This window comes from Bufo bufo, chromosome 2, assembly GCF_905171765.1.
Source record: "Bufo bufo chromosome 2, aBufBuf1.1, whole genome shotgun sequence".
Classification (NCBI taxonomy): Eukaryota; Metazoa; Chordata; class Amphibia; order Anura; family Bufonidae; genus Bufo; species Bufo bufo.
Window position 1 is genome coordinate 433,820,101 of NC_053390.1, and position 25,874 is coordinate 433,845,974.

Below are 25,874 nucleotides of genomic sequence, written 5' to 3' on the forward strand. Positions count from 1 at the left end.
ATCTGGAGTACTCCTAATAGGACCAAATGGCTAGAGTGAGGCTGCAAGAGATATTCAAATAAACCGCTTGTATGTCCAGGACATGGATGGCAATTTGCCAGGTGATTGAAACAAAAGTTCAAACAAAGATTACAAAATGTCCTTGCTGTATTCTCATCAAGAGAGGTTCTGCATTCACATAACCTGTAACAGATCTTAGCCGCAACTGTTAGACAGTGCTCCACTTACTTTTTTGCTTGCGGAGCAAGATTTCAGACAAGCTCACTCAGCGTCTCATGTGTCCAGCCAGGTAATGAATTACTGGGTTAGTGACGCAGGCGTCTGAAGCCGTCAAACCACCGGAAGCTGGTTGAGCTGAGCTGAGCTGGTGATTGCCTTAGCCTGTCAGGCCTGCAGCAGTAGATGTAACAAGGTGTTACCTTGATTTGCGGCAATAGTGACACAGGTGTAGTCCACTTTTTGAGTAGTTAGTGAATGCAAACCTTTAAAGCGGTATGGGACGTCTTCGGATACTTTAAAAATCCTCAAAGAACTGGAAATTGAAGCAAAGTCCTCCTCTTGCAAAAAACCGCACCGACAGCCTTGGTCTCTATACACACTAGACGCGTTTCGGAAACAAGTTCCTTCCTCAGTAGATAATCATAGAATGCACGCATTCTATGATCATCTACTGAGGAAGGAACTTGTTTCCGAAACGCGTCTAGTGTGTATAGAGACCAAGGCTGTCAGTGCGGTTTGACTTTGCTTCAATTTCCAGTTCTTTGAGGATTTTTAAAGTATCCGAAGACGTCCCATACCGCTTTAAAGGTTTGCATTCACTAACTACTCAAAAAGTGGACTACACCTGTGTCACTATTGCCGCAAATCAAGGTAACACCTTGTTACATCTACTGCTGCAGGCCTGACAGGCTAAGGCAATCACCAGCTCAGCTCAGCTCAACCAGCTTCTGGTGGTTTGACGGCTTCAGACGCCTGCGTCACTAACCCAGTAATTCATTACCTGGCTGGACACATGAGACGCTGAGTGAGCTTGTCTGAAATCTTGCTCCGCAAGCAAAAAAGTAAGTGGAGCACTGTCTAACAGTTGCGGCTAAGATCTGTTACAGGTTATGTGAATGCAGAACCTCTCTTGATGAGAATACAGCAAGGACATTTTGTAATCTTTGTTTGAACTTTTGTTTCAATCACCTGGCAAATTGCCATCCATGTCCTGGACATACAAGCGGTTTATTTGAATATCTCTTGCAGCCTCACTCTAGCCATTTGGTCCTATTAGGAGTACTCCAGATATATAGGATTGTGCGTGAGCTCCGCACTTATATACCTATATTTACACATGTATGCATGTATGTATGTTGTATGATGGTACAAGTCATTTAATTTCGTGTATTAATAAAAATTTTAATGCAAAAATACTGTGAGCCAGCCTATATTTCTATTGATTTGATCTCTTTTTTCAGCTGGTAACTGAAAGGCTGAGCTCTAGTAGTTTGCTGGTGGAGCCTTTTCTTATTTGATAATAGTATAGCAAATAGCAATGGCACATACAAAGAAGATATTAGAGGCTTCATCACATGTAATAGCGGGGGGGGGGGGGGGGGGGGATTATATGTCCCTGTAACAAGATATACATTGGCCGGACTAAGAGACAAATAAAGAAAAAAGAGTGGGGGAACACACATACAACAGTAAGAAAAAATTGGAGGGGCACCCACTGTCGAGGCATTATAAAGAGAAACATGAGGGGAGATTCGATGGCTCAACTTTCTGTGGGATTGAATTGATTAGATTAGGACCAAGAGGGGGGGGGGGGGGGGGTTTAATTAAAAGTATGTCAAGAGCAGAAACAAAATGGAGATTTTTAACATGGCTACACTTTTTAACATGGCTACACATGGAGGGTTAAAATCTAAAATTGAGTTATTTGCATTTGAATAATGAACTGCTCTGAAGGTAGCGTGAACTCTGGGACTTTCATAACAAAAGATACGGAGTAGGAAGTTTCACCTGTACACAGGAGTGAAAGGGTTAAGGTTAAAGAGAGGAGTGTATAAATATCAGGTGCCAGGCAGCATTACCGTATTCCTTTTCCTGACGAAGGACAGCGTACCTACTACCATCCGTAGTCTGCATCGTGACGTCACTTTCCGCTTGAGACAAGCACGAGGTACAATTTATACAAACAGCATCGCGCCACCGGCCGGGGCGCGAGCCACAGTATAGCAACCTTAGCTCAACACTCAGTATTACGTTGGATTACACTAAGAAGGAAGGATAAGCCACGGAGCGAGCGCTACTGAACAGGTAACTGTTGTTACTTACTAGCAAACGTGTCTGTGACGCCTCCACTGTGTAACAGTAGGCTGTTATGCGCTAGGGAGAGCGCGGTGTCACCTATATACAAAAGTATATTTAATTTAAAAAAATAGAAAAATTAAATACTTCCTGGTGTAGAACATCTTGGACGAAGTGATCCCAAATATTAAAGTGGATCAACCTAAAGGAATTGTGGAGTGGATATAAATGACCTCCCTGACTCCCGGCACCCTGGCCGATCAGCTATTTGAAGCGTCACGCTACATGCACGCTGTCTCCCTTGTAGCAGCGGTAGAGTGTAATTACAACTGCTGGTCCCATTCACTTGAATGATATGGAGCAGTAGTAATTTCATTGCGCCGCTCTACAAGCAAGACGAGGTGCAAATAATTTTGAAGTGGAAGCAGCACTCACATGAGCGCTACTACCCCTTTAAACAGCTGATTGCCGAGAGTTAGACCCACGATGATCTGATACTGATGACCTATCCCGAGGATAGATTAATGTAGACGGTATCAGCAGCATCTCACATCATCGACTTTTATTTGGACTTCAAAGCAACAATACACATAGCAGCAACGTTTCGGCTGATATACAGCCTTTGTCAAGCCTATTCACATTGTGTTACATCCATATATTTATGGTAAAAACAAGTGCGCCACCCCCATCCAGATTATCCAATTGCAGGCAATGGCATAAACTGACCAATGAGTATGCAGATTTCTTCAACCCCTCTTTAGCCTAATTTTCCTATATGTCTCACCTGAATGTCCACCAATCACACTATAGGTCAACACCACCATCACATGACGTCTGACATTGCTGGGCACCAAGTGTAGATCATAGCATCAATTACCGTGTTCAGCGTTCCTCACCGCTATGTGCGCATGTATACACAGCTGTCCAATCACTCACGTCATAGTCTGTGTTCCCTACAATGCGTCCGCCCCTCAGTGTCACGTCGCTCCGTCCTTTGCTGCCGACGTCATCGGGCCGCGACAAGCGCTCCCAACTACATCATCATAGCGCCGACGCGCAACTATCTGGCCGAACAGAGGGCGTCCCAATGTTGCCACGGCAACCCACAGCGTCACCGGAGGCATCCGAGTTTCTACAGAAGCCCCACAAATATAGACTGCGATCCACCACCTGTATATGGGCAGCCCCAAGTAATCACAATCCCCACTATATGATATAGATGATAGGATAGTGACCCCAGACTACCAAAACAATTGATCCACATGATCCAGCAATGTTAGACTCACGAGTGCAATCAGGGCACACTATATATATCCCATTATCCAGAGGCACTATATATGTCCTAATATCGCTATATACACTCCTCAACATCTAGCTTGACCAATAGCTTAATTCTGTCCAGCCAAAAAATACATGCGAGCATTATCATCTGCTCCGCCATAATCGCAAGACAGAATTACCATATACCCTCCCTTAGACAATCATGGATGGGGAAAAAGGCCACTGTATGTAAAAACAATATACAGAGTTGTACACCCACAAAGAAACTACACAACAACAACTTAATCAATTGTGGAAACATTGAACTCAATGTTTAATCCATATGGTTGGAGTGACTTCAAATTGTGTATCCATTTGAGTTCTTTTTTCCTCAGAATCTTACTCTTATCACCACCCCTTCTGAGATACCCTACACCATCTATTGCCCGAAAACATAATTGATTTATGGAATGCCCACACTCAATAAAGTGCTTTGCTACAGGTTTATCAATCATACCTTTCCTTATTGTACTCTTATGTTTGTTGATCCGCTCTCTTAGTTCCATAGTTGTCTCACCAACATATATGAGACTGCATGGGCACTGTATCATATAAATGACGTCTCTAAATCTACACGTGTAATATCCTTTCAACTTGTATATTTAACCACTGTATGGATGTGCGAAGCTGTCACCTCTCATGATGCCACTGCAGTTGCAGCATGAGAGACAAGGAAAATTCCCATATTTTTTGGGGGGCCAAGAGTAGTTGTCTATCCAGATCTTTCCCTCCGACGTCTGTCTTCACAACTCGATCACGAATGTAAGGGCCCCTTTTATATGCCATCATGGGAGGTAATTCAAATTCCTTAATAGTGGGCAGGCCGCTATGCAGAATCTGCCATTCTTCTTTAAGGATTGTGGCAATTTTGCCACTGTCCTCTCCATAGACCGACACAAAAGGGATTCTCGTCTCTATTATATTGTGTGAACTCACATTTAGAGTGCCTTTACGCTCAGTGTCTGTGATTCTCTTTTTAGTACATCCAATCAATCTCTTGGGATATCCCCTGTTTGTAAACTTCATACACATCTCATCAACATGTTTTTCAAAAATATCATCTTCTGACACAATCCGGCGTACCCGTAATAATTGGCTCCATGGCAACGAGTCAACCATCTTGTGTGGATGATTACTAATCATACATCAACAGTGTGTTTTTATCAGTGGATTTTTGAAAGAGATCGGTTTTAAGTATGCAATCCTGCAGATAAACCCTAACGTCCAAAAACTGCAGCTCACTGTCTGATGCGGTCACAGGGAACTGAAGTCTCCGGACACCAGAGTTCAAGTGTTCGTGGAACTCATCTAATTCAAGAGTGGTACCCTCCCAAATCATAAAAATGTCATCGATGTTGCGCCACCAGCACAGGACTCTCATGAAATTTGGAACGATATACCAGTCGATCCTCGACCTCCGCCATGAAGACGTTAGCGTAGGTCGGGGCCACATTGGACCCCATGGCCACCCCACGCTTCTGCTGGTAGAAGGGGTCACCAAAGAGGTAAAGTGTGCATAAGGGATGAAGACATAGTGGTGTGAGTACATCATGGAGTGTCCCCCAGGTCCGGGTAAGATGTTTGAGACTTCGACAAAGCAAATGTATTTGTACACCGATGAGGACATTAGACGACTCATAGATGTGGATGGTTGTGATGTGACCTTTTTAAGTTCCCCCTCCATTGATGTCTTGAAACGTAAAGTGGAACAGGATACTAAAAGGTTAAGCACAATGGAATTGCACCTTATCACTTTAAGAGAGTATTACAAAAATCTGAGAATACCAAGGGGCTTGAGATCGCATTTGCGCCCTAATTTGTTCCCGAACAATGGGGACTTCTGTAAAGCCTTTGAGGCGGTGAATAATAAATACTCTTTTGAACTGTTGTTGTTGAATATAGATTTCCTTCAGAAAGAGGTGGAAAGTCTCAAGAAGGTGCTCAGTGATCTGGATACCCAAATCCAAGGCCTATTGGATAAAATGTCTCAGCATGTGGCACGTCATAGAGTGGAGGTTGAACGTGTGAAAAGAGATAAGGGGCATAGAGACCTTGACGACTATCAATCTGGGAAAGTATATCATTGGCAGTCTACTCAAACCCAGAGGAATAACCGACGGAGGAGAGGGAAGCGTTTTGAACAAGGCAAATTTGGCTTCACTACAGGGGACTCTAACTCAACTGATGAGTCAGGCACATTGAATTTTTTAGGAGCCAACAGAGGAGGAGGGGAGGTGGATATCGAAGGGGTGGTAGGAAACATCACCGACCCCATAAAAAATCTACCACCGGTACAATCGGGTCCTCCGAAACATCAACAGGGTCGTGCAACGAGACGGGGTCGGAAACAGTAGACCTCGTTGTCAATATTTCCTCCATACAGTTAAGTGAAGCACAGATCCAAGTATTAAGCCGTGGATTAACTTTTTGACCAAATATTCCTCGGGACTGGTTTGAATTAGAATTGGACCTTCAAAAGGTTCTATAGACGCTTAAGGCTGAAAGCTTTTTTTAAAGAGAATACTAACAAGAATGCGATTTCTGGTGACTCTGGGACTGTATTATCATGTCACAAATTGGGGTTAAAAAGATAAGAGTCAATTTGCTCCACCACAGAGCAATCATGTTGTTGAGGCATATATTGAGATTATAAAAAAAGTATTGATGAATTGAAAACTGAAGGTGTCAGAGTATTAAGACATAATCTATCTGTGATTGAAAGGCAGGCTATACAAGAGTTAGAAAACAATAGAAAGTTGACTGTGAAACCGGCAGACAAGGGGGGTGCTGTGGTCGTGATGGACACGGATAAGTATTTGGGAGAGATTACCAGACAGTTGGATGACGGTGAAGTGTATGAGGACCTTATGAAGGATCCCAAATGGGATATAGTGGGCATCTTGGGAGTGATGTTGGATAAGGCTGTAGAGGATGGCATCATCAATGATGATTTAAGTAATTACTTACGTGTCAGCTATCCCATCACACCCGTGATATATGTGCTGCCGAAGATCCACAAAAGGTTAGTGGATCCCCCTGGCCGACCTACTGTGTCGGGCAGGGGTTCCATCTTCAACACTGTCTCCATCTTTCTGGATAAGATCTTACGTGTCCATGCGACCTCGGCCCCCTCCTACACTTCCTGACTAAATTGAGTGAGATCATACTGCCTAAGGAGTTTTTGCTAGTCAGCTTTGATGTTGTATCATTGTATACATCCATTGACCATGCATATGGGCTTAATGTCATCAATGTGGCCCTGGCCAGCACGGGTCTCTCTCCCGGGGCGTGCCGGCTGATCCTCGACCTCCTGGAGGTTGTCCTAAGGAGGAATTATTTCCTCTTTGGTGACCCCTTCTACCAGCAGAAGCGTGGGGTGGCGATGGGGTCCAATATGGCCCCGACCTACGCTAACATCTTCATGGCGGAGGTCGAGGATCGACTGGTATATCGTTCCAAATTTCATGAGAGAGTCCTGTGCTGGTGGCGCTACATCGATGACATTTTTATGATTTGGGAGGGTACCACTCTTGAATTAGATGAGTTCCACCAACACTTGAACTCTGGTGTCCGGGGACTTCAGTTCACTGTGACCGCATCAGACAGTGAGCTGCAGTTTTTGGACGTTAGGGTTTATCTGCAGGATTGCATACTTAAAACCGATCTCTTTCAAAAATCCACTGATAAAAACACACTGTTGATGTATGATAGTAATCATCCACACAAGATGGTTGACTCGTTGCCATGGAGCCAATTATTACGGGTACGCCGGATTGTGTCAAAAGATGATATTTTTGAAATACGTGTTGGAGATGTGTAGGAAGTTTACAAACAGGGGATATCCCAAGAAATTGATTGGACGCACTAAAAAGAGAAGAGAATCACAGACACTGAACGTAAGGGCACTCTAAATGTGAGTTCACACAATAGAATAGAGACTAGAATCCCTTTTGTGTCCTGCCATGGAGAGGACAGTGGCAAAATTGCCACAATCCTTAAAGAAGAATGGCAGATTCTGCATAGCGGCCTGCCCACTATTAAGGAATTTGAATTACCTCCCACTCGTGATCGAGTTGTGAAGACAGACGTCGGAGGGAAAGATATGGATAGACAACTACTCTTGGCCCCCAAAAAATATGGGAATTTTCCTTGTCTCTCATGCTGCAACTGCAGTGCAGTGGCGTTGCAAGGGGGGTGCAGGCCGCACCGGGTGACACCAGCAGGGCCGGCATTTACGAATCCTAGGCATAGTCATTTGTATTGCCGTCCCCAGGAGAGGGAGAGATGTGTCTGGGATTCGAACCCACAACCTTCTGAATCAGAGGCAAAGCACTTACCCACACGGCCATAAGAGCTGCATTGCCACTGACTGAAAAAATATGAGACTTCTACTGTTATAGCTGGCTAAGTGTACATCTATACACATGACAGCTGCCCCAACACACTCAGCTCTGCTATATCTCTATATATGATAGCTCCCCCAGCACACCCAGCTCTGCTATATCTTTATATATGATAGCTGCCCCAGCACACCCAGCTCTGCTACATCTAATACACATGACAGCTGCACCAGCACACTCAGCTCTACTTTATCTCTATATATGACAGCTGCCCCAGCAAACCAGCTCTGATACATCTATACACATGACAGCTGCCCAAACACACCCAGCTCTGCTACATCTATACACATGACAGCTGCCCCAGCACACTCAGCTCTGCTATATCTCTATACATCTATCTACTGTATAGCAATACTTAGAGATATATAGATGTAGCAGAGCTGGGTGTGCTGGGGCAGCTGTCATATATAGAGATATAGTAGAGCTGAGTGTGTTGGTGCAGCTGTCATGTGTATAGATGTAGCAGAGCTGGGTGTGCTGGGGCAGCTATCATATATAGAGATATAGCAGAGCTGAGTGTGCTGGGACAGCTGTCATATAGAGATATAGCAGTGCTGGGTGCGTTGGGGCAGCTGTCATGTGTATAGATGTACACTTAGCCAGCTAAAACAGTAGAAGTCTCATATTTTTTCAGTCAGTGGCAATGCAGCTCTTATGGCTGTGTGGGTAAGTGCTTTGCCTCTGATACAGAAGGTCGTGGGTTCGAATCCCGGCAGAAACTTTTCTGAAATACAGGCTAAATTAGAATACACAAGCACTGACTCCATATATGGAGAGGCTGCATCGCATCGCTGACATGGAGGTAAGTATAAGTGTTTTTTTTTTTTAATACTCGACTGTTACTGCCATGGGGGGAGCGGGAGGCACCTGATACTGGCACATGGGGGGGGGGGGGGGTTGGCACTATGATACTGGCACATGGGGGGGGAAGGAGAGAGGCACCTGACACTGGCACATGGGGGGTTGGCACTATGATACTGGCACATGGGGGGGGGGAGGAGAGAGGCACCTGATACTGGCACATGGGGGGGGGTTGGCACTGATACTGGCACATGGGGGGAAGGAGAGAGGCACTTGATACTGGCACATGGGGGGAAGGAGAGAGGCACTTGATACTGGCACATGGGGGGAAGGAGAGAGGCACTTGATACTGGCACATGGGGGAGGGAGGCACTTGATACTGGCACTTTTGGGGGAGGGAGATGGCACTATGATACTGGGACATGGGGGGGGAGGAGAGAGGCACTTGATACTGGCACTTTTGGGGGGGGGGGGGAGATGGCACTATGATACTGGGACATGGGGGGGGGGGTGGGAGAGAGGCACTTGATACTGGCACTTTTGGGGGGGGGAGAGATGGCACTATGATACTGGTACATGGGGGGGGAAGGAGAGAGGCACTTGATACTGGCACTTTTGGGGGGTGGGGGGGAGATGGCACTATGATACTGGGACATGGGGGGGAGAGAGGCACTTGATATTGGCACGTGGGGGGGGTTGGCACTTGATACTGGCACATGGGTGGGTTTGGCACTATGATACTGGCACATGGGTGGGTTTGGAACTATGATACTGGCACATGGGTGGGTTTGGAACTATGATACTGGCACATGGGTGGGTTTGGCACTATGATACTGGCACATGGGGGGGGGCACTTGATACTGGCACTTTTTTTTGGGGGGGTGGCACTATGATACTGGGACATGGGGGGGGAAAGAGAGGCACTTGATACTGGCACATGGGGGGGTTTGGCACTATGATACTGGCACATGGGGGGTGGGAAGGAGAGAGGCACTTGATACTGGCACATGATGGGGGGGCATCTATGGGGGACACTAGGCCGGCAGCCTATCAGAGGCCGGACACTGAGGGCATCTACTGGGGCACTATATATGGGGCATTTTATACTGGTACATTATGGGGGCACTATATAGGGGTATTTTATACTGGGACATTATGGGGACATTAGCTCAACTGGGGGCATTACAAGGGGGTATTTTTTGCACTGTCACATTAAAAGGAGAATTATTTCTACTGGGGGGGCATTATGGTGGGCTTTATTACTCCCCCATGGTATGACCCCCGAGTAACAGCACCAGCCTCTCCCTGCTCTGCTATCCCTCTGCCCCTTCTCCAAATCCTTATTATGAAATCTTTCTCATTTGGATAAAACACAACATCAGCTCCACCGATTTCCCCGGCCAAAGTGTGGAAGTGGCACCTGATACTGGCACATGGGGGGGGGGGGGGGTTGGCACTATGATACTGGCACATGGGGGGGGAAGGAGAGAGGCACTTGATACTGGCACATGGGGGAGGGAGGCACTTGATACTGGCACTTTTGGGGGAGGGAGATGGCACTATGATACTGGGACATGGGGGGGAGGAGAGAGGCACTTGATACTGGCACTTTTGGGGGGGGGGGGGGAGATGGCACTATGATACTGGGACATGGGGGGGGGGGGAAGAGAGGCACTTGATACTGGCACTTTTGGGGGGGGGAGAGATGGCACTATGATACTGGTACATGGGGGGGGAAGGAGAGAGGCACTTGATACTGGCACTTTTGGGGGGTGGGGGGGAGATGGCACTATGATACTGGCACATGGGGGGGGGCACTTGATACTGGCGCTTTTTTTTGGGGGGGGGGTGGCACTATGATACTGGGACATGGGGGGGGGAAGAGAGGCACTTGATACTGGCACATGGGGGGGTTTGGCACTATGATACTGGCACATGGGGGGTGGGAAGGAGAGAGGCACTTGATACTGGCACATGATGGGGGGGCATCTATGGGGGACACTAGGCCGGCAGCCTATCAGAGGCCGGACACTGAGGGCATCTACTGGGGCACTATATATGGGGCATTTTATACTGGTACATTATTATTTGCAAAACACCAAATTAATCAGCTCAGGTTTCAAATATTGGAACAAATCCCCGCTGGAAGAAGAGGTGGGAACCGGATCGCGCGTCTTAAAGAACGCGAATCTTTCTGGATTTTTGAACTTAATACCCTTTCTCCTAATGGTATGAATAGGGACTTTGACTTTTGTACATCATGATGATACTACTAGACCTATACCATTATATCGGAAGATATATAGGATCGGACATTACAGCTCTATATCATTTTCCCTATTACTTGTTACCATTTATATCTTCAACTTGTTATGATATGTCATAATATGTTTACTAATACCATATTTTCTCCTTTACCTCTTACAGACAAAATGACTCATAAAGTCCATCCCAACCAGGTAGTATGAGATATACCATAGTCGTACAATATAGAATATATAATTTATAGTGTAATGCTCAGATCTTTAAGATAGACGTACTAATATAAATAGAGTACATAATAATATATAAGAACATATACTGCATAATATATAACAAAAGATATATTGTACTGTCCTGACATCTGGTATTTATCTGGTATCTGTCTCGGCCACATAGAGTTAATAACGGAACATATTTTGTCTGCTAGAAAGTCCTCTACCCTGGTTGGGTCTATGTGAATACCTCAATGTACGTCCTAAACCTCCCCTCACCCTTTCTCTTTTAGGGGCCATACTGCGCCACTGTTTATACCACTTGAGACCATATTGCCATATTTATCTATGTTAGGGCAGTAGAGATACCCTGTTTATCGTTTAGATCAGGTTGCCAACAGTATTATGCCAGTCCTAGTCCCGGTCGGCCTACTGCGCATGCGCGCGTGCGCCGCTGCCGCGGTGACGTCACCTGCTGGTGCGCGTTGACGTCATGCGTGCGACAGGGCCGTACGCTCTGACGCAGGACGCTCGCCCGTACCAGCGGCATTCTTTAAAAGAAACACAAGCGCAGTGCAAGCTAGCGCATCCCACAGGCAACATGCAAGACACGACTAAGGTAAATATGAAACCCCTCTAAGTATCCGCACACCGCCGTTCTGCCTGCAGCTTTGATGTTCTCTTTATAACTGGCACCGCTAGACAGATCTATATAGATCATTGGGCTACGAATCTGCTGACCCTTACATACTGTATATTTGCCTTTGTCTCTATATACCGATCTCCATCATTACCTATCATGCAGTTACCGATATATGCTATAATCTGTGTCACACTCCACAGGCCACATTACCCTTGAGACGCTCTGTTGACCTGCACCTCTCTGCATTTGACTGCATTTGTTTGCTAACTCTGAACCAAGCTTATCGATTGCCCAGCTACTATCAATTTTTCTGCTGTTTTCTATTTTGTCATCTACTGAGACTTATAGCTACAGTATGTAGGTCTATGTATTTCTCTAAGTGCAATTCCATTAGCGACGATGCCACCAAAAGTGGAAATTGCTTTGCCTCACAATGTCGTACCTATCCTCTGTGTCTCTGTACATTAGACACTGGACATTATTTTGTTGTAAATATTATGAATTGACCATGCATCCATTTATCATGTAAAAATACCCTGATGTATTGCTTTGTATTTACCTTACTCCAGGCCGTGACCAAGGTCCCATATTAGGACCGAAACGTTGGCCAGTTTGTGCATATTTCATTCCTGGATGCTGACAAACATGATATGATAAATGATGAAATGAATAATGAAATGAAATGAAAATATAAATTTTCAAAACTACCTAAACGAGTGCCGTGGTTTCCTTTCACTGCACTATGATACTGGGACATGGGGGGGGGAAAGAGAGGCACTTGATACTGGCACATGAGGGGGTTTGGCACTATGATACTGGCACATGGGGGGTGGGAAGGAGAGAGGCACTTGATACTGGCACATGATGGGGGGGCATCTATGGGGGACACTAGGCCGGCAGCCTATCAGAGGCCGGACACTGAGGGCATCTACTGGGGCACTATATATGGGGAATTTTATACTGGTACATTATGGGGGCACTATATAGGGGTATTTTATACTGGGACATTATGGGGACATTAGCTCAACTGGGGGCATTACAAGGGGGTATTTTTTGCACTGTCACATTAAAAGGAGACTTATTTCTACTGGGGGGCATTATGGTGGGCTTTATTACTCCCCCATGGTATGACCCCCGAGTAGCAGCACCAGCCTCTCCCTGCTCTGCTATCCCTCTGCCCCTTCTCCAAATCCTTATTATGAAATCTTTCTCATTTGGATAAAACACAACATCAGCTCCACCGAGCCCCCCGGCCAAAGTGTGGAAGTGGCGTCCGAGATCCCCAAGGGCCAAGCCAAGTAATTGTAAGTACAGTACACCACTACACTGTGCCACACAATATACAGTATACCGCTACACTGTGCCACACAATATACAGTATACCGCTACACTGTGTAGTCTGTTCTATAAGCACCATTGTTTTGTGGCGGCAGACAGAAAATAATCTGGAAGTGCCCCTTCCGAGACCAGGCTCTGACTGCTAGGGGGGGGGGGGGTCTGCTGAGCTAACGGATGCCCCCTATGGCAGTAGCACCACCATAGCACCACCATAGGGGGGGGGGGGCGACACCATTTTCTACCGCATCGGGTGACACCAGCCCTAGCAACGCCACTGCTGCAGTGGCATCATGAGAGGTGACAGCTTCGCACATCCATACAGTGGTAAAATATACAAGTTGAAAGGATATTACACGTGTAGATTTAGAGACGTCATTTATATGATACAGTGCCCATGCAGTCTCATATATGTTGGTGAGACAACTATGGAACTAAGAGAGCGGATCAACAAACATAAGAGTACAATAAGGAAAGGTATGATTGATAAACCTGTAGCAAAGCACTTTATTGAGTGTGGGCATTCCATAAATCAATTATGTTTTCGGGCAATAGATGGTGTAGGGTATCTCAGAAGGGGTGGTAATAAGAGTAAGAATCTGAGGAAAAAAGAACTCAAATGGATACACAATTTGAAGTCACTCCAACCATATGGATTAAACATTGAGTTCAATGTTTCCACAATTGATTAAGTTGTTGTTGTGTAGTTTCTTTGTGGGTGTACAACTCTGTATATTGTTTTTACATACAGTGGCCTTTTTCCCCATCCATGATTGTCTAAGGGAGGGTATATGGTAATTCTGTCTTGCGATTATGGCGGAGCAGATGATAATGCTCGCATGTATTTTTTGGCTGGACAGAATTAAGCTATTGGTCAAGCTAGATGTTGAGGAGTGTATATAGCGATATTAGGACATATATAGTGCCTCTGGATAATGGGATATATATAGTGTGCCCTGATTGCACTCGTGAGTCTAACATTGCTGGATCATGTGGATCAATTGTTTTGGTAGTCTGGGGTCACTATCCTATCATCTATATCATATAGTGGGGATTGTGATTACTTGGGGCTGCCCATATACAGGTGGTGGATCGCAGTCTATATTTGTGGGGCTTCTGTAGAAACTCGGATGCCTCCGGTGACGCTGTGGGTTGCCGTGGCAACATTGGGACGCCCTCTGTTCGGCCAGATAGTTGCGCGTCGGCGCTATGATGATGTAGTTGGGAGCGCTTGTCGCGGCCCGATGACGTCGGCAGCAAAGGACGGAGCGACGTGACACTGAGGGGCGGACGCATTGTAGGGAACACAGACTATGACGCGAGTGATTGGACAGCTGTGTATACATGCGCACATAGCGGTGAGGAACGCTGAACACGGTAATTGATGCTATGATCTACACTTGGTGCCCAGCAATGTCAGACGTCATGTGATGGTGGTGTTGACCTATAGTGTGATTGGTGGACATTCAGGTGAGACATATAGGAAAATTAGGCTAAAGAGGGGTTGAAGAAATCTGCATACTCATTGGTCAGTTTATGCCATTGCCTGCAATTGGATAATCTGGATGGGGGTGGCGCACTTGTTTTTACCATAAATATATGGATGTAACACAATGTGAATAGGCTTGACAAAGGCTGTATATCAGCCGAAACGTTGCTGCTATGTGTATTGTTGCTTTGAAGTCCAAATAAAAGTCGATTATGTGAGATGCTGCTGATACCGTCTACATTAATCTATATATTCCGGCCGTTGGATCCAGGGCCATTGGTGAGGCTGTTGCATCTATTAGGGTACATCAACAAGGACCGAGTGGTGCTGCTTCTACATTTTGTTTATTGCTATCCCGAGGATAGGTCATTAATATTTTAGTTTTGCACAACTCCTTTAAGATCTGCTTTTAGTCTGAGCTGGGCAAGAATATGCCATCACCAAATGTTCTAGAGTTAAAGGGGTTGTCCAAGATCAGACAAACATGGCTGTTTTCTTCCAAAAACAGTGCCACCACCATGTGGTATTGCAGCTCGGCTCCATTGTAGTCAATTGAGCAGAGCTGCAATAATACGCCCAACCTGTGGGCGCTGTTTTTGGAAGAAAGCAGCCATGTTTTTCTAATCCTGAAAAACCCCTTTAATGGGAAAAGATGCACACTTGCTGAGAAAAAAAGGTGTTTGCTCTTGTGGACACAAAGCTCACTCATGAACTGTACCTGAAGGGTGGAGTATGGAGAAGCCAAGTTTCAAGCATGAGTATTGTTACAAAACAAGTATCCCAATACAGATTAGATAAAGCACAGCCAGAAATGTAGCTGATATTTCGGGTCTTTTTGTTCCTCCCTTCTGGATCATTTTTATAAACAGCTGTGTTGCCATCCAATCATGTCTTCCCCTTCATGGAGTCTTACATACTGGCTGATTCCTCGCCTCCCTTCTCACAGCAGACAGACACTGCTACAGCCTCTCCTCCTCCCCATTTTCTAATTTACTATAGGTGGATTATTGCCTTACTTTCACCAAATAAGATATACTACAAAGTTTCCTATTCCCATGTATGCAAGAGTTCATTGGATGATGTTCATCTTTCATCAGGATGCCCGATTATCAGCAGCACATCCCTAGATGTGCTCCTTATAATGACAAGAAACTGAATGAGGGAGGAATGAATGTGTTCTCATCCATCGGCGCTCACATTGCCCGTACTTTGGCCAGTGTAATATAGCCTTTAGGGACACAACTATTTTTGGCAACATTAGGTTTTGATTGCCTGTAATATTTCATTTTTCTTCTCTCAAGAGTTATTTGTAATAACTGTTTAGTATACCTTTCTTATGTCCCAGTGCAACAGCAAGATCCATTGGGGTGTATCCCGAATCTGCCTCCATCGTTAAATCTGCTCCTCGCTCTGTACATATACAAGGGACAATTAGTATTTGGGCCAGTCTTCTAAGTGGTTAATTTAAAAATTCATAAAAAAATTACAGGCAGCCAATCAAATTCTGTACAGAAATATGCTTAAAGGGGTTGTCCGGGTTCAGCTCTGAGCCCGGACATACCCGTATTTTCACCCAGGCAGCCCCCCTGATGTTAGCATCAGAGCATGTTATGCTTCGATGCATTCCCTTGCCCTGCGCGATCTATTTACAATAACACACTGCCGGGCGGAGGCTTCCACCCAGCAGTGTGTTCGGTGACGTCACCGGCTCTGATGGGGGGGATTCAGCGCAGGGCAAAGGAGAGCATCGGAGCATGAAATGGTCCGATGCTCTTGTCAGGGGGGCTGCCTGGGTGAAAATATGGGTATGTCCGGGTTCAGCTCTGAACCCGGACAACCCCTTTAAAAGACATCTGTCAGCAGATTTGTACCTATGAAACTGGGTGACCTGTTACATGTGTGCTTGTCAGCTGAAGACATCAGTGTATGATCCTATGTTCATATGTGTCTGCATTGCTGAGAAAAATGAAGTTTTAAGAGCCTATAGGAGCAAAAGAGCCTCTAGGAGCACCAGGGGCATTGCAGTTACACCTCTCTCTACACTTTGATTAACAGGGCCAAGCAGTGTAGATGTCATCACGCCTGGCCCTGTCAATCAAAGTGGAGAGGGTGGTGCAGAGCGCTGAGCCTCTAGGTGTAACAGCAACACCCTCGTTGCTCCTAAAGGCTCATTTGCATATAGTAAGACATCCTTTTTCCCAGCCATGCAGGCACATATTACCATGAAACCAACACAGATGCCTTCAGCTGCCAAGTGCACATTCAACAGGTCAGCCAGTTTCATAGGTACAAACCTGCTGACAGAAGCCCTTTAAATGTTCTATTTTCCCATTAAAATTATTTATAGACATACTGTAAATTGCATTTATCCTTTAATTCACTTATTGCGGCCATTATCAGTTAATTGTTCCTGAAAATGGGAGTCCCATGTTCCTCCACTGATGGAGCAGCAGGCCGAACATGCATCCTGCCATTCCATTCATTCTCTATGGGACTGCTGGAGCGCTGTGCTCTGCTACAGTATCTCAGTCCCAAGAAGAGCGATAAGGGGGTAACTTTATACCTAGTTACAACTCCTTTAATGATTGAACTTGATTGTATTTTACAATATCCTATAACAGTAAATGTAAAGGTTTGCCTAAAAGAGTAAAAGATTTCTGCACCCTTAATAGTTGCAGCCAAGTGATATGACACAACGTCACTCTCAAGATGTTTCTGCAAGTATTTGTACCTAAGATCAGGTGAAAACTAATATATAGGTACCTAGTAGCACCTCCACACATTTTACATGATTCCCTCTCACTGCATACAGTAATGGTGTGCCCCCGTTCTGCAAAAGAAAAAAAAGTCATAATTCATATGCATCACTGAACATACAATCTGTACATTTCTGCTTTGTCATAAGACCCGTGATTAACCCTTCACAGTTGAGAATAAGGGATAAAAGTAGAGGAAGACCACTACCCCCAGCTGCTAACAGTGACTTGATTTCAGCTATTTGAAGGGCTTGTCCCATGAAATTTATCTCCTACCCACAGGATAGGGAATAAGCGTCTGAATGGCAGGGGTCTGACCGCTGGGGCCATACTACTAATGATGAGAACATGGGCCCTGGTTGAATGGTGTGGCAGTCACGTATGTGCACTATATGGGACTGCCAGAGATAGGTTACAACAGTGGATGGCAATGAGTAAAGGGGCAACCCCTATAAAGGAAGAGGAGTTGTTAGTGTTCTCATGTCTAAGAGAGGATTGTGCAGAAAGTACAGGGTGCAGTGGTTTTCAAATTTCTGTCCTATGATGATATATTACTGTGCTCATCTCCAATTATAAAACATGTCTTGATATAGAAAATGTATATAACAAAATAAAAGAACAGCATAGAAGAATACACAGTATAGACTATATACAATATAACTATATAATATAATATAACTTTATAACTATATCAAAATACTAAGGACTGATTCACCCGACCGTGCTCGGTCTAGGTAACGCGGCTCATGCGGCGGCCGGATCTCCCTGACCCAAATTGACTGCAGCATAGTGATTTAGGACACAGTCTGTTCCCATCGAATCTGTGGTCTATTGTACTGTACCCACATCATCTGCGTACAAGAATAGGACATGTTCTATTTTTTTGCGGGGCAGTGGAATTGTGTGCTGTCCGCATCTTTTGCAGCCCCATTAAAAATGAATGGGTTCGCACCCGTTCCGCAAAATTGCGGACGTGTGAATGGACCCTAACAGTGTGTCTGCCTGTGGGCTTTGGACTAAGCTGCTCTGAATCGCGGTCAAATGGTTATAGCAACAGTCATTACTATATACTAGCGACACATTGCCTTACCCAATCATAAATATTAATGTCCACTTTCTTATTCAGGAGTAGAGTAGCAATATCGGAATATCCTCCAGTGCTTGCCAGAGACAGGGCGCTCTCTCGCTCCTTGGCCAGGATGTGAGGATCTGCTCCCTGTGGACAGATATTAATACTACAGCAATGTATTATTGTACGAGTGGCACGTGTCCTGGTCAGGTCATGGGCACATAGGCGCAGGGTTGGTTTGTTACATTACAGGTATCAGAGCTCTCTTCTCCAGCACCTTTGTGTGTATCACACGACCAGAACAGAATTTCATTATCTGGTAGTAGACTATATAGGCTCCCATTCAACAACAGCAACCTGTCACCCTGCAAATCATGAGGACTTTGTGCAGAAATTTGAGAAAATAGTCAAAACTGAAATACCCCCTATGTCTGAAAGAGAATGTGGTCTTGTTATAGATGAAAGGAAGGGGGGTAAATCTCAACTCTGCTTGACTACTGTAATTGTTAGAGCCAGTTCCATAGCCCTGTAACTTCTCAACTACCTGATACTTACTTAAAAAGGACCTGTCCCCTCTCCTGCCATGTCTGTTTTGGTAACTACTTCCATTCCCCATGTAATAACAATTCTGGAGCATCTATTCTTATGACTCTTTATTGTGCCATTCCTCTATTATTCCTACTTTAAGTTTATGAATTGCCAGCAGTCAGCAATAAAGGTTCATCTGAGTGTTACCAGTTGGGGGGGCCGTATTTCTGCACAGTCTGACAATATTCAATCAGTGCCAGACCCTGCAGGTACACACCCCCACCTGGTAACACTCAGATGGACCTCTATTGGTAAATAAGTGCAATTCATTCTAAAATTTATAGTAAGAATAATAGAGGAATGTCACAACATAGAAATATAAAAAATGATGCTCTACAATTGTTATTTAATGGAGAATGCAAATAGCTACTAAAACAGAGATGTCAGGTCCCCTTAAATAGTCATTACCTTTTCACACTTTACATAAATCAATAGTACAAGTGACCATAAGGAACTTTGTAATATGTCTTATCAGTGAGAAATGTCTAGTTCGCATGTTATCAGCTGTTTACCCCCCTTCCTTGCAAAATGCTTTTATCTTTGAAATATGCTTTTAATCTGTCCAGGACCGATCAGCTCACACAGGGATCAGATTAAACATGTCTACACAAGTCTATAAGGAGGGGAGGGGGGAGGAGTGAGCAGGAGCTGGGTGAGACAGAAGTGACACACAGACAAAGAGACTGCTGCAGCTACATAGAAAGTTTATACCTCAGCACAAGTGCTTTATTCACAATCATACAGGTCAGTACTTCTCTGTAATGTCCTCCTTGATCCCGATTCTGCTTCTGACTGACTAAGAGAAGGTTAGAAGGTATGCAAATGAGCTCATACCTTCTTCCCAGAATTCCAGAGGAGCACTGCCTGGCCTATAAGACTCTTCACTAGGGATGAGCGAATCGACTTCGGATGAAACATCCGAAGTCAATTCGCATAAAACTTTGTTTCAATACTGTACGGAGGAAGAGCTCCTTACAGTATTAGAATGTATTGGCTCTGATGATCCGAAGTTCTTACTTTGCGAAGTCTCGCGAGATAACTACTTCAGAAATTGATTTATACTGTAAAAAAAAAAAATCCCGAACTCGAGTTCAGTTCCAAGTGGCACCTTGGAACCGAACCCAAGTTCGGTAAATGTTTTTTTACAGTATAAATCCATTTCTGAAGTTATTATGCGAAGTCTCGCGAGACTTCGAAGTAATAACTTCGGCTCATCAGATCCAATACATTCTAATACTGTACGGAGATCTCGCTCCGTACAGTATTGAAACAAAGTTTTATGCGAATCAACTTCGGATGTTTTATCCGAAGTCAATTCGCTCATCCCTACTCCTCACGTTGTTTAAGGCACTCTCCATAAGGAGATATTGTATTCCCCAAAATAAGAGAAGGTTAGGAAGCAGATTCTCCTCTATTTTCTGTGTACAGTGGATGGAGGCTAGTATCCATCGACCATGTCTGAGAGAACAACAAACTAGATATTCCCTGTGCACAAAGGAAAACTGCTAAAAATGGTAAATACAGGCCATATAATGGCCAGAAATATTGTTATCTTCATGTACATACACTGTATTATTGATTAAGGGTACTTTCACACTTGCGGCAGAGGAATCCGTCAGGCAGTTCCGTCGCCGGAACTGCCTGCCGGATCCCTCAAAACGTATGCCAACTGATGGCATTTGTAAGACTAATGAGGATCCTGATCCGTCTTACAAATGCATTGAAATGCCGGATCCGTCTTTCCGGTGTCATCCGGAAAAACTGATACGGCATTTATTTTTTTCACATTTTTTTGGTCTGCACATGCACAGACCAGAAGGACGGATCCGGCATTGCGGTATTTTGAATGCCGGATCCGGCACTAATACATTCCTATGTAAAAAAATGTGTTCCGGATTTTTGGCCGGAGATAAAAACGTAGCATGCTGCGGTATTATCTTCGTCCTGAACAGTCAAAAAGACTGAACTGAAGACATCCTGATGCATCCTGAACGGAATGCTCTCCATTCAGAATACATGGGGATAAAACTGATCAATTATTTTCCGGTATAGAGCCCCTATCCCGGAAAAGAAAAACGCTAGTGTGAAAGTACCCTAATGCAGAGCTTGTTCAAAAGTTAGGTACGCTTTAATTTTATCAATGGACTATATACTGAATAGGTTGTGTCTGCATAGCATTTTCTTTGAAAGTAATAGAAATGTCTCTCATTTACCATTTCTAGGAGGTAACGGACAGTCTCTATCTCACCAAAAGCAGCTGCCCACATTAAAGGAGTAAAGCCTCGCTCGTCTGGTCGGTTTAAAAAACTATCATCTAGGTGGAAACCAAAAGGCTCATTAAGAAAGCAGGTTGTCCATATTTCCTTCACAAACAGTTGCCATTAGGTTTACACAACATACCTTTCTGCAGATATTCCTTTAACTGAGTGAGCTCTCCCTGGGCTGCAAGCTGCTGCACAGAAAGGGCTGGGTGAGGCAAGAGAAATAATGAATCAGTGATCTATCTGTTCATTAGAAGAATACCCTATACATATCCTGTCATATGAAATTCTAAGGCCCCTTTCACACGGGTGAGATTTCCGCGCGGGTGCAATGCGTGATGTGAACACATTGCACCCGCACCGAATCCTGACCCATTAATTTCTATGGGGCTGTGCACACGAGCAGTGTTTTTCCCGCATTAGTTCTGCGTTGCGTGAAAATCGCAGCATGCTCTATATTGTGCGTTTTCCACGCAACGCAGGCCCCATAGAAGTGAATGGGGCTGCTTGAAAATCGCAAGCATCCGCAAGAAAGTGCAGATGCGGTGCGATTTTCACGCACGGTTGCTAGGAGACGATCGGGACCTGTGGTGACGTCACTCCGGTCATCACATGATCCATCACCATGGTAAAAGATCATGTGACGGACCATGTGATGACCGGAGTGACGTCACCACAGGTCCTTTTCCTGCACACAGCAAAGAAGGAGACAGAAGAGAAGCCGGCTGTGCGATCAAGTGGATTAAGGTGAGTTAAATTATTATTATTTATTTTTTTAACCCCTCCAGCCCTATTGTACTATGCATTCTGTATTCAGAATGCTATTATTTTCCCTTATAACCATGTTATAAGGGAAAATAATACAATCTACAGAACACCGATCCCAAGCCCGAAGTTCTGTGAAGGTTTGGGTACCAAACATGCCGATTTTCTCACGCGAGTGCAAAACGCATTACAATGTTTTGAACTCGCGCGGAAAAATCGTGCATGTTCCCGCAACGCACCCGCACCTTTTCCCGCAACGCCCGTGTGAAAGAGGCCTAAAAGAAACAACTTAAGGCGGCAGAATTTAAAGGATTTGATTATTTTCAAACCATAGAGCCACTTTTTTATTTTTCTATTCACATGTTTTTTGCGGGACAAGCTGAGCTGTCTAATGGCACCATTTAATATGGCATATGATGGCAAAAAAATTCTAAATGGTGTGACTATGGGAAAAAATGCAATTACGCCATAGTTTTATGGATTTCATTTTTAGGGAGTTCCCCATGTGGTAAAACTGACCTGCTCCCATTATTCTCTGTGTCAGTATCAATACAGCGATATCACATTTGTGTCATTTTTCTTGCGTTAATACTTAAAGAGGACCTTTCGCCACTTCTGACATGCTATTCCTTTATGTAATAACAATTCCGGAGAATCCATTCTTATGTCTGTATGTTGTGCCATTCCTTTATTATTTCTACTAGAAGTTATGAATGCATTGTTAGCAGTCTGCAGTAAGGGGACAGAGGGGAGGTAACCAGTTGGAGGTGTGTACCTGCACTGTCTGACAATGGCAGCACTGATTGGATAGAGTCAGTCTGTGCAGGTACACACCTCCAACTGGTTACCTCCCCTCTGTCCCCTTACTGCAGACTGCTAGCAATTCATTCATAACTTCTAGTAGAAATAATAAAGGAATGACACAACATACAGACATAAGTATAGATGCTCCAGAATTGTTATTACATGGGGAATGCATGAAGCTATTAAACCAGGCATGTCAGAACAGGTTCTCTTTAAAATAAAAACGTTGAGAAAAAAAGGATTTTTGCTTTGCACTGCCATTTTCTGACCACACAACTTTTTTATATTTACGTCTACGGAGCTGCAGGTCATTTTCAGTGACACATTTTTGGAGTGTGTACATCTTTTTGATCACTTTTAATTCTATTTTTGGGGGGAGGTGAAGCGGTGTTTTGCGCTGCAGCAGTGCAAATGATTTTTGTTTATTATGGGGAAAGAGGGGTGGGGTGATTTGAATATTTATATTTTTTTTTTATATTTTTCAAAGTTTTTTTTTTTTTTTTAACACGGTTACAAAGTTCCCTTAGGGCACTTGAACATGCAGTCGTTAGATTGCCGGTAACACAAACTTCAATGAATTACCATTGCAGCCTATCAGAAATTCAATATGTTTCCTATACCTCCATGGCCTTCATAGGAACTATTGCTGTGGTAGCCTCAGATCCTTAAGAGGGACCGAGGCTACCACAGCGAATAAACTGCTTTCCCAATCTCAGCACAGGAAAGCCGTTCGGGCCCCAGTGGTGCAGCGCTTCCAGGGAAAATCCTCTTATGCCATGGTCACATTTACCACTGCATCTGAAGGGTTAAATGTCAATGATCGGCATTAATCACCCATCACAGACATTAGCCCTGGGTGTCTGCTGTTTAAAAACAGCAGAAATCAGGCGGCTAAGGCCTGTTTCACACTGGCGTTGCTGGTTGCGGCAGGCTTTTCCAGGAGGAGGACAGCCTTCCAGATCCGTAACTACAGTGTACATCCGTGAGCTGCCGGAAGTCTGCCCGGCCCCATTCACTATGGTGGATAGCGGCTTATATCACTCTGCAGAACCACAAATATACTGAGAGGTGGACGGACAAAAATCGCTGCGTTAATCTTAAACAGGTTGTCCCACAAATGATATTCTAGCTTTCAAACCAGCACCTTGATCTGAATGCTTTTGTAATTGCATGTAATTAAAAATTTTGCATAGCCACTCAATAGAATGCATCAGTATAGCGCCACCTTCTGTTTGTTTTGTTTTTTCTTATTTCTTTGTCCAGCTCACTGAGAAGGCCGCACATGCTCAGTTTCATAAGTATATATAAAGTATTATGTGTAGCACAACTAAGCACTGGATTTGGAACTCACAGTCCAGAGTTGCTGGTAATACAGATACCATGTTTCCTCGTTGTCTGTTGGTTAGGGTTGTTGAATATTTTAAAGGGCCAACTGTGAAGAGAAAAATCAGTATTCAGATCAATCACAATATCTACATAGATCAGACAACTAATGAACGGTGTCTCCTCAGTGTGTCATTGGCCGCAGATTTTTTTCTAGATCCCCTGGAGATTTCTCCCTTTGCTATACAATCCACAGAAAAGCCTGCACAGAAATCCCAAAATAAGCATATTTTTTCCAGGACATCCTCCATGACAGTACCACAAGAGGTTGCCCTTCTAGGGCTCTGTAGGGACAGGAACACAGATAGGTTAAAAGGCCGCTTCCACCACCCTCTAGTGTTCTTCTGTCCCTGCAAAGGACAGACGCAGACAGAATCCCTGCTTAGGGAAGAAGTTTTTGTTTGGTGGATTCTACTGACTTTTTGGGATTTTAAAGGGTGGGCTGTATCAGGGGGTTCTGCCTCTCCTTCCACCCCTGTGTAGCCTCTCTAGCAAGCACATCTCTGGCCAGAGGTCCCCTCACGTTCCCCATATCCCAAATGACTGTAAGCTCCATCACCTCTGCAGCTTTTAAGTCTACTTCTGCTTAGGGGTGCACCGAAATGAAAATTCTGGTCCGAAACCGAAAATTCAGGATGCCCTTGACCGAAAACCGAAACCGAAACTGCCTTTTTGCCCAAATACTTTTAAAATACTTTTTTTTTAATGATTTTATTAATAATTCTTTTTCATGAATGAAATTCATCTGTGGGTGGCGCTGTTATGGAGGGGGGGGATATGTGCACTGTTATGGGCATAACAGTGCACAGATCCCTTTCCCCATAACAGTGCACAGATCCCCCCTCCCCATAGCAGTGCCATAGACCGATCCCCCTACCCATAACAGCCCCGGCCCTGCTGCTCACAGCATCACTCACTGCATCTTTATTTTACCTTACAATCGTGACGCTCCAGTAACAACTCTGCAGGCAGAGCGGAGGGCGGCGTAACGTCACTTACTCACGTGACGCACCTGCTCCGCCCACTTTATGAATGAAGGAGGCGGAGCAGGCGAGTCACGTGAGTAAATGACGTTACGCCGCCCTCCGCTCTGCCTGCAGAGTTGTTACTGGAGCGTCACGATTGTAAGGTAAAATAAAGATGCAGTGACTTAAAGTAAACCGCCCGCCCGATGCGGGTGACAAATCCCACACCCCATATTTTCTGCCGATATGTACCAATATCGGCCGAAATGGATTAGGCCCATTTTCGGCCGCCGGAATTTCGGTGCACCCCTACTTCTGCTGCAGGATCTGGGGTCCAGTGCCGCCCCTGAGGGGTTAACTGCTACTGATCGCAGCTCCATCATAGAGGTCGGGTGCCGGATATGTGATTCTGCCACCGGCACCCACCTCCTGTATTTGTATTAATGGTTTAAAAACATTGGTGGTGCAGTGCGCCCCCCCCAGTATTAAATCATTGGTGGCGCAATGCTCCTCCCCCTCCCAACCC

General features: G+C 44.8%; 1 protein-coding gene across 1 annotated transcript in view; it reads right to left on the minus strand.

Moving 5' to 3' along the window:
- RFXANK (regulatory factor X associated ankyrin containing protein) overlaps positions 1–25,874 on the minus strand; it is a 36,227-nt gene that overhangs the window by 7,043 nt on the left and 3,310 nt on the right. The window contains exons 3-8 of the mRNA XM_040417417.1: positions 24,352–24,432; positions 21,571–21,636; positions 21,384–21,484; positions 18,604–18,729; positions 17,521–17,587; positions 16,087–16,167 (exon numbers count right to left, since the gene is read on the minus strand). Of these exons, the coding sequence (XP_040273351.1) occupies positions 16,087–16,167; positions 17,521–17,587; positions 18,604–18,729; positions 21,384–21,484; positions 21,571–21,636; positions 24,352–24,432 (522 nt within the window). The remainder of the gene's footprint in view (positions 1–16,086; positions 16,168–17,520; positions 17,588–18,603; positions 18,730–21,383; positions 21,485–21,570; positions 21,637–24,351; positions 24,433–25,874) is intronic.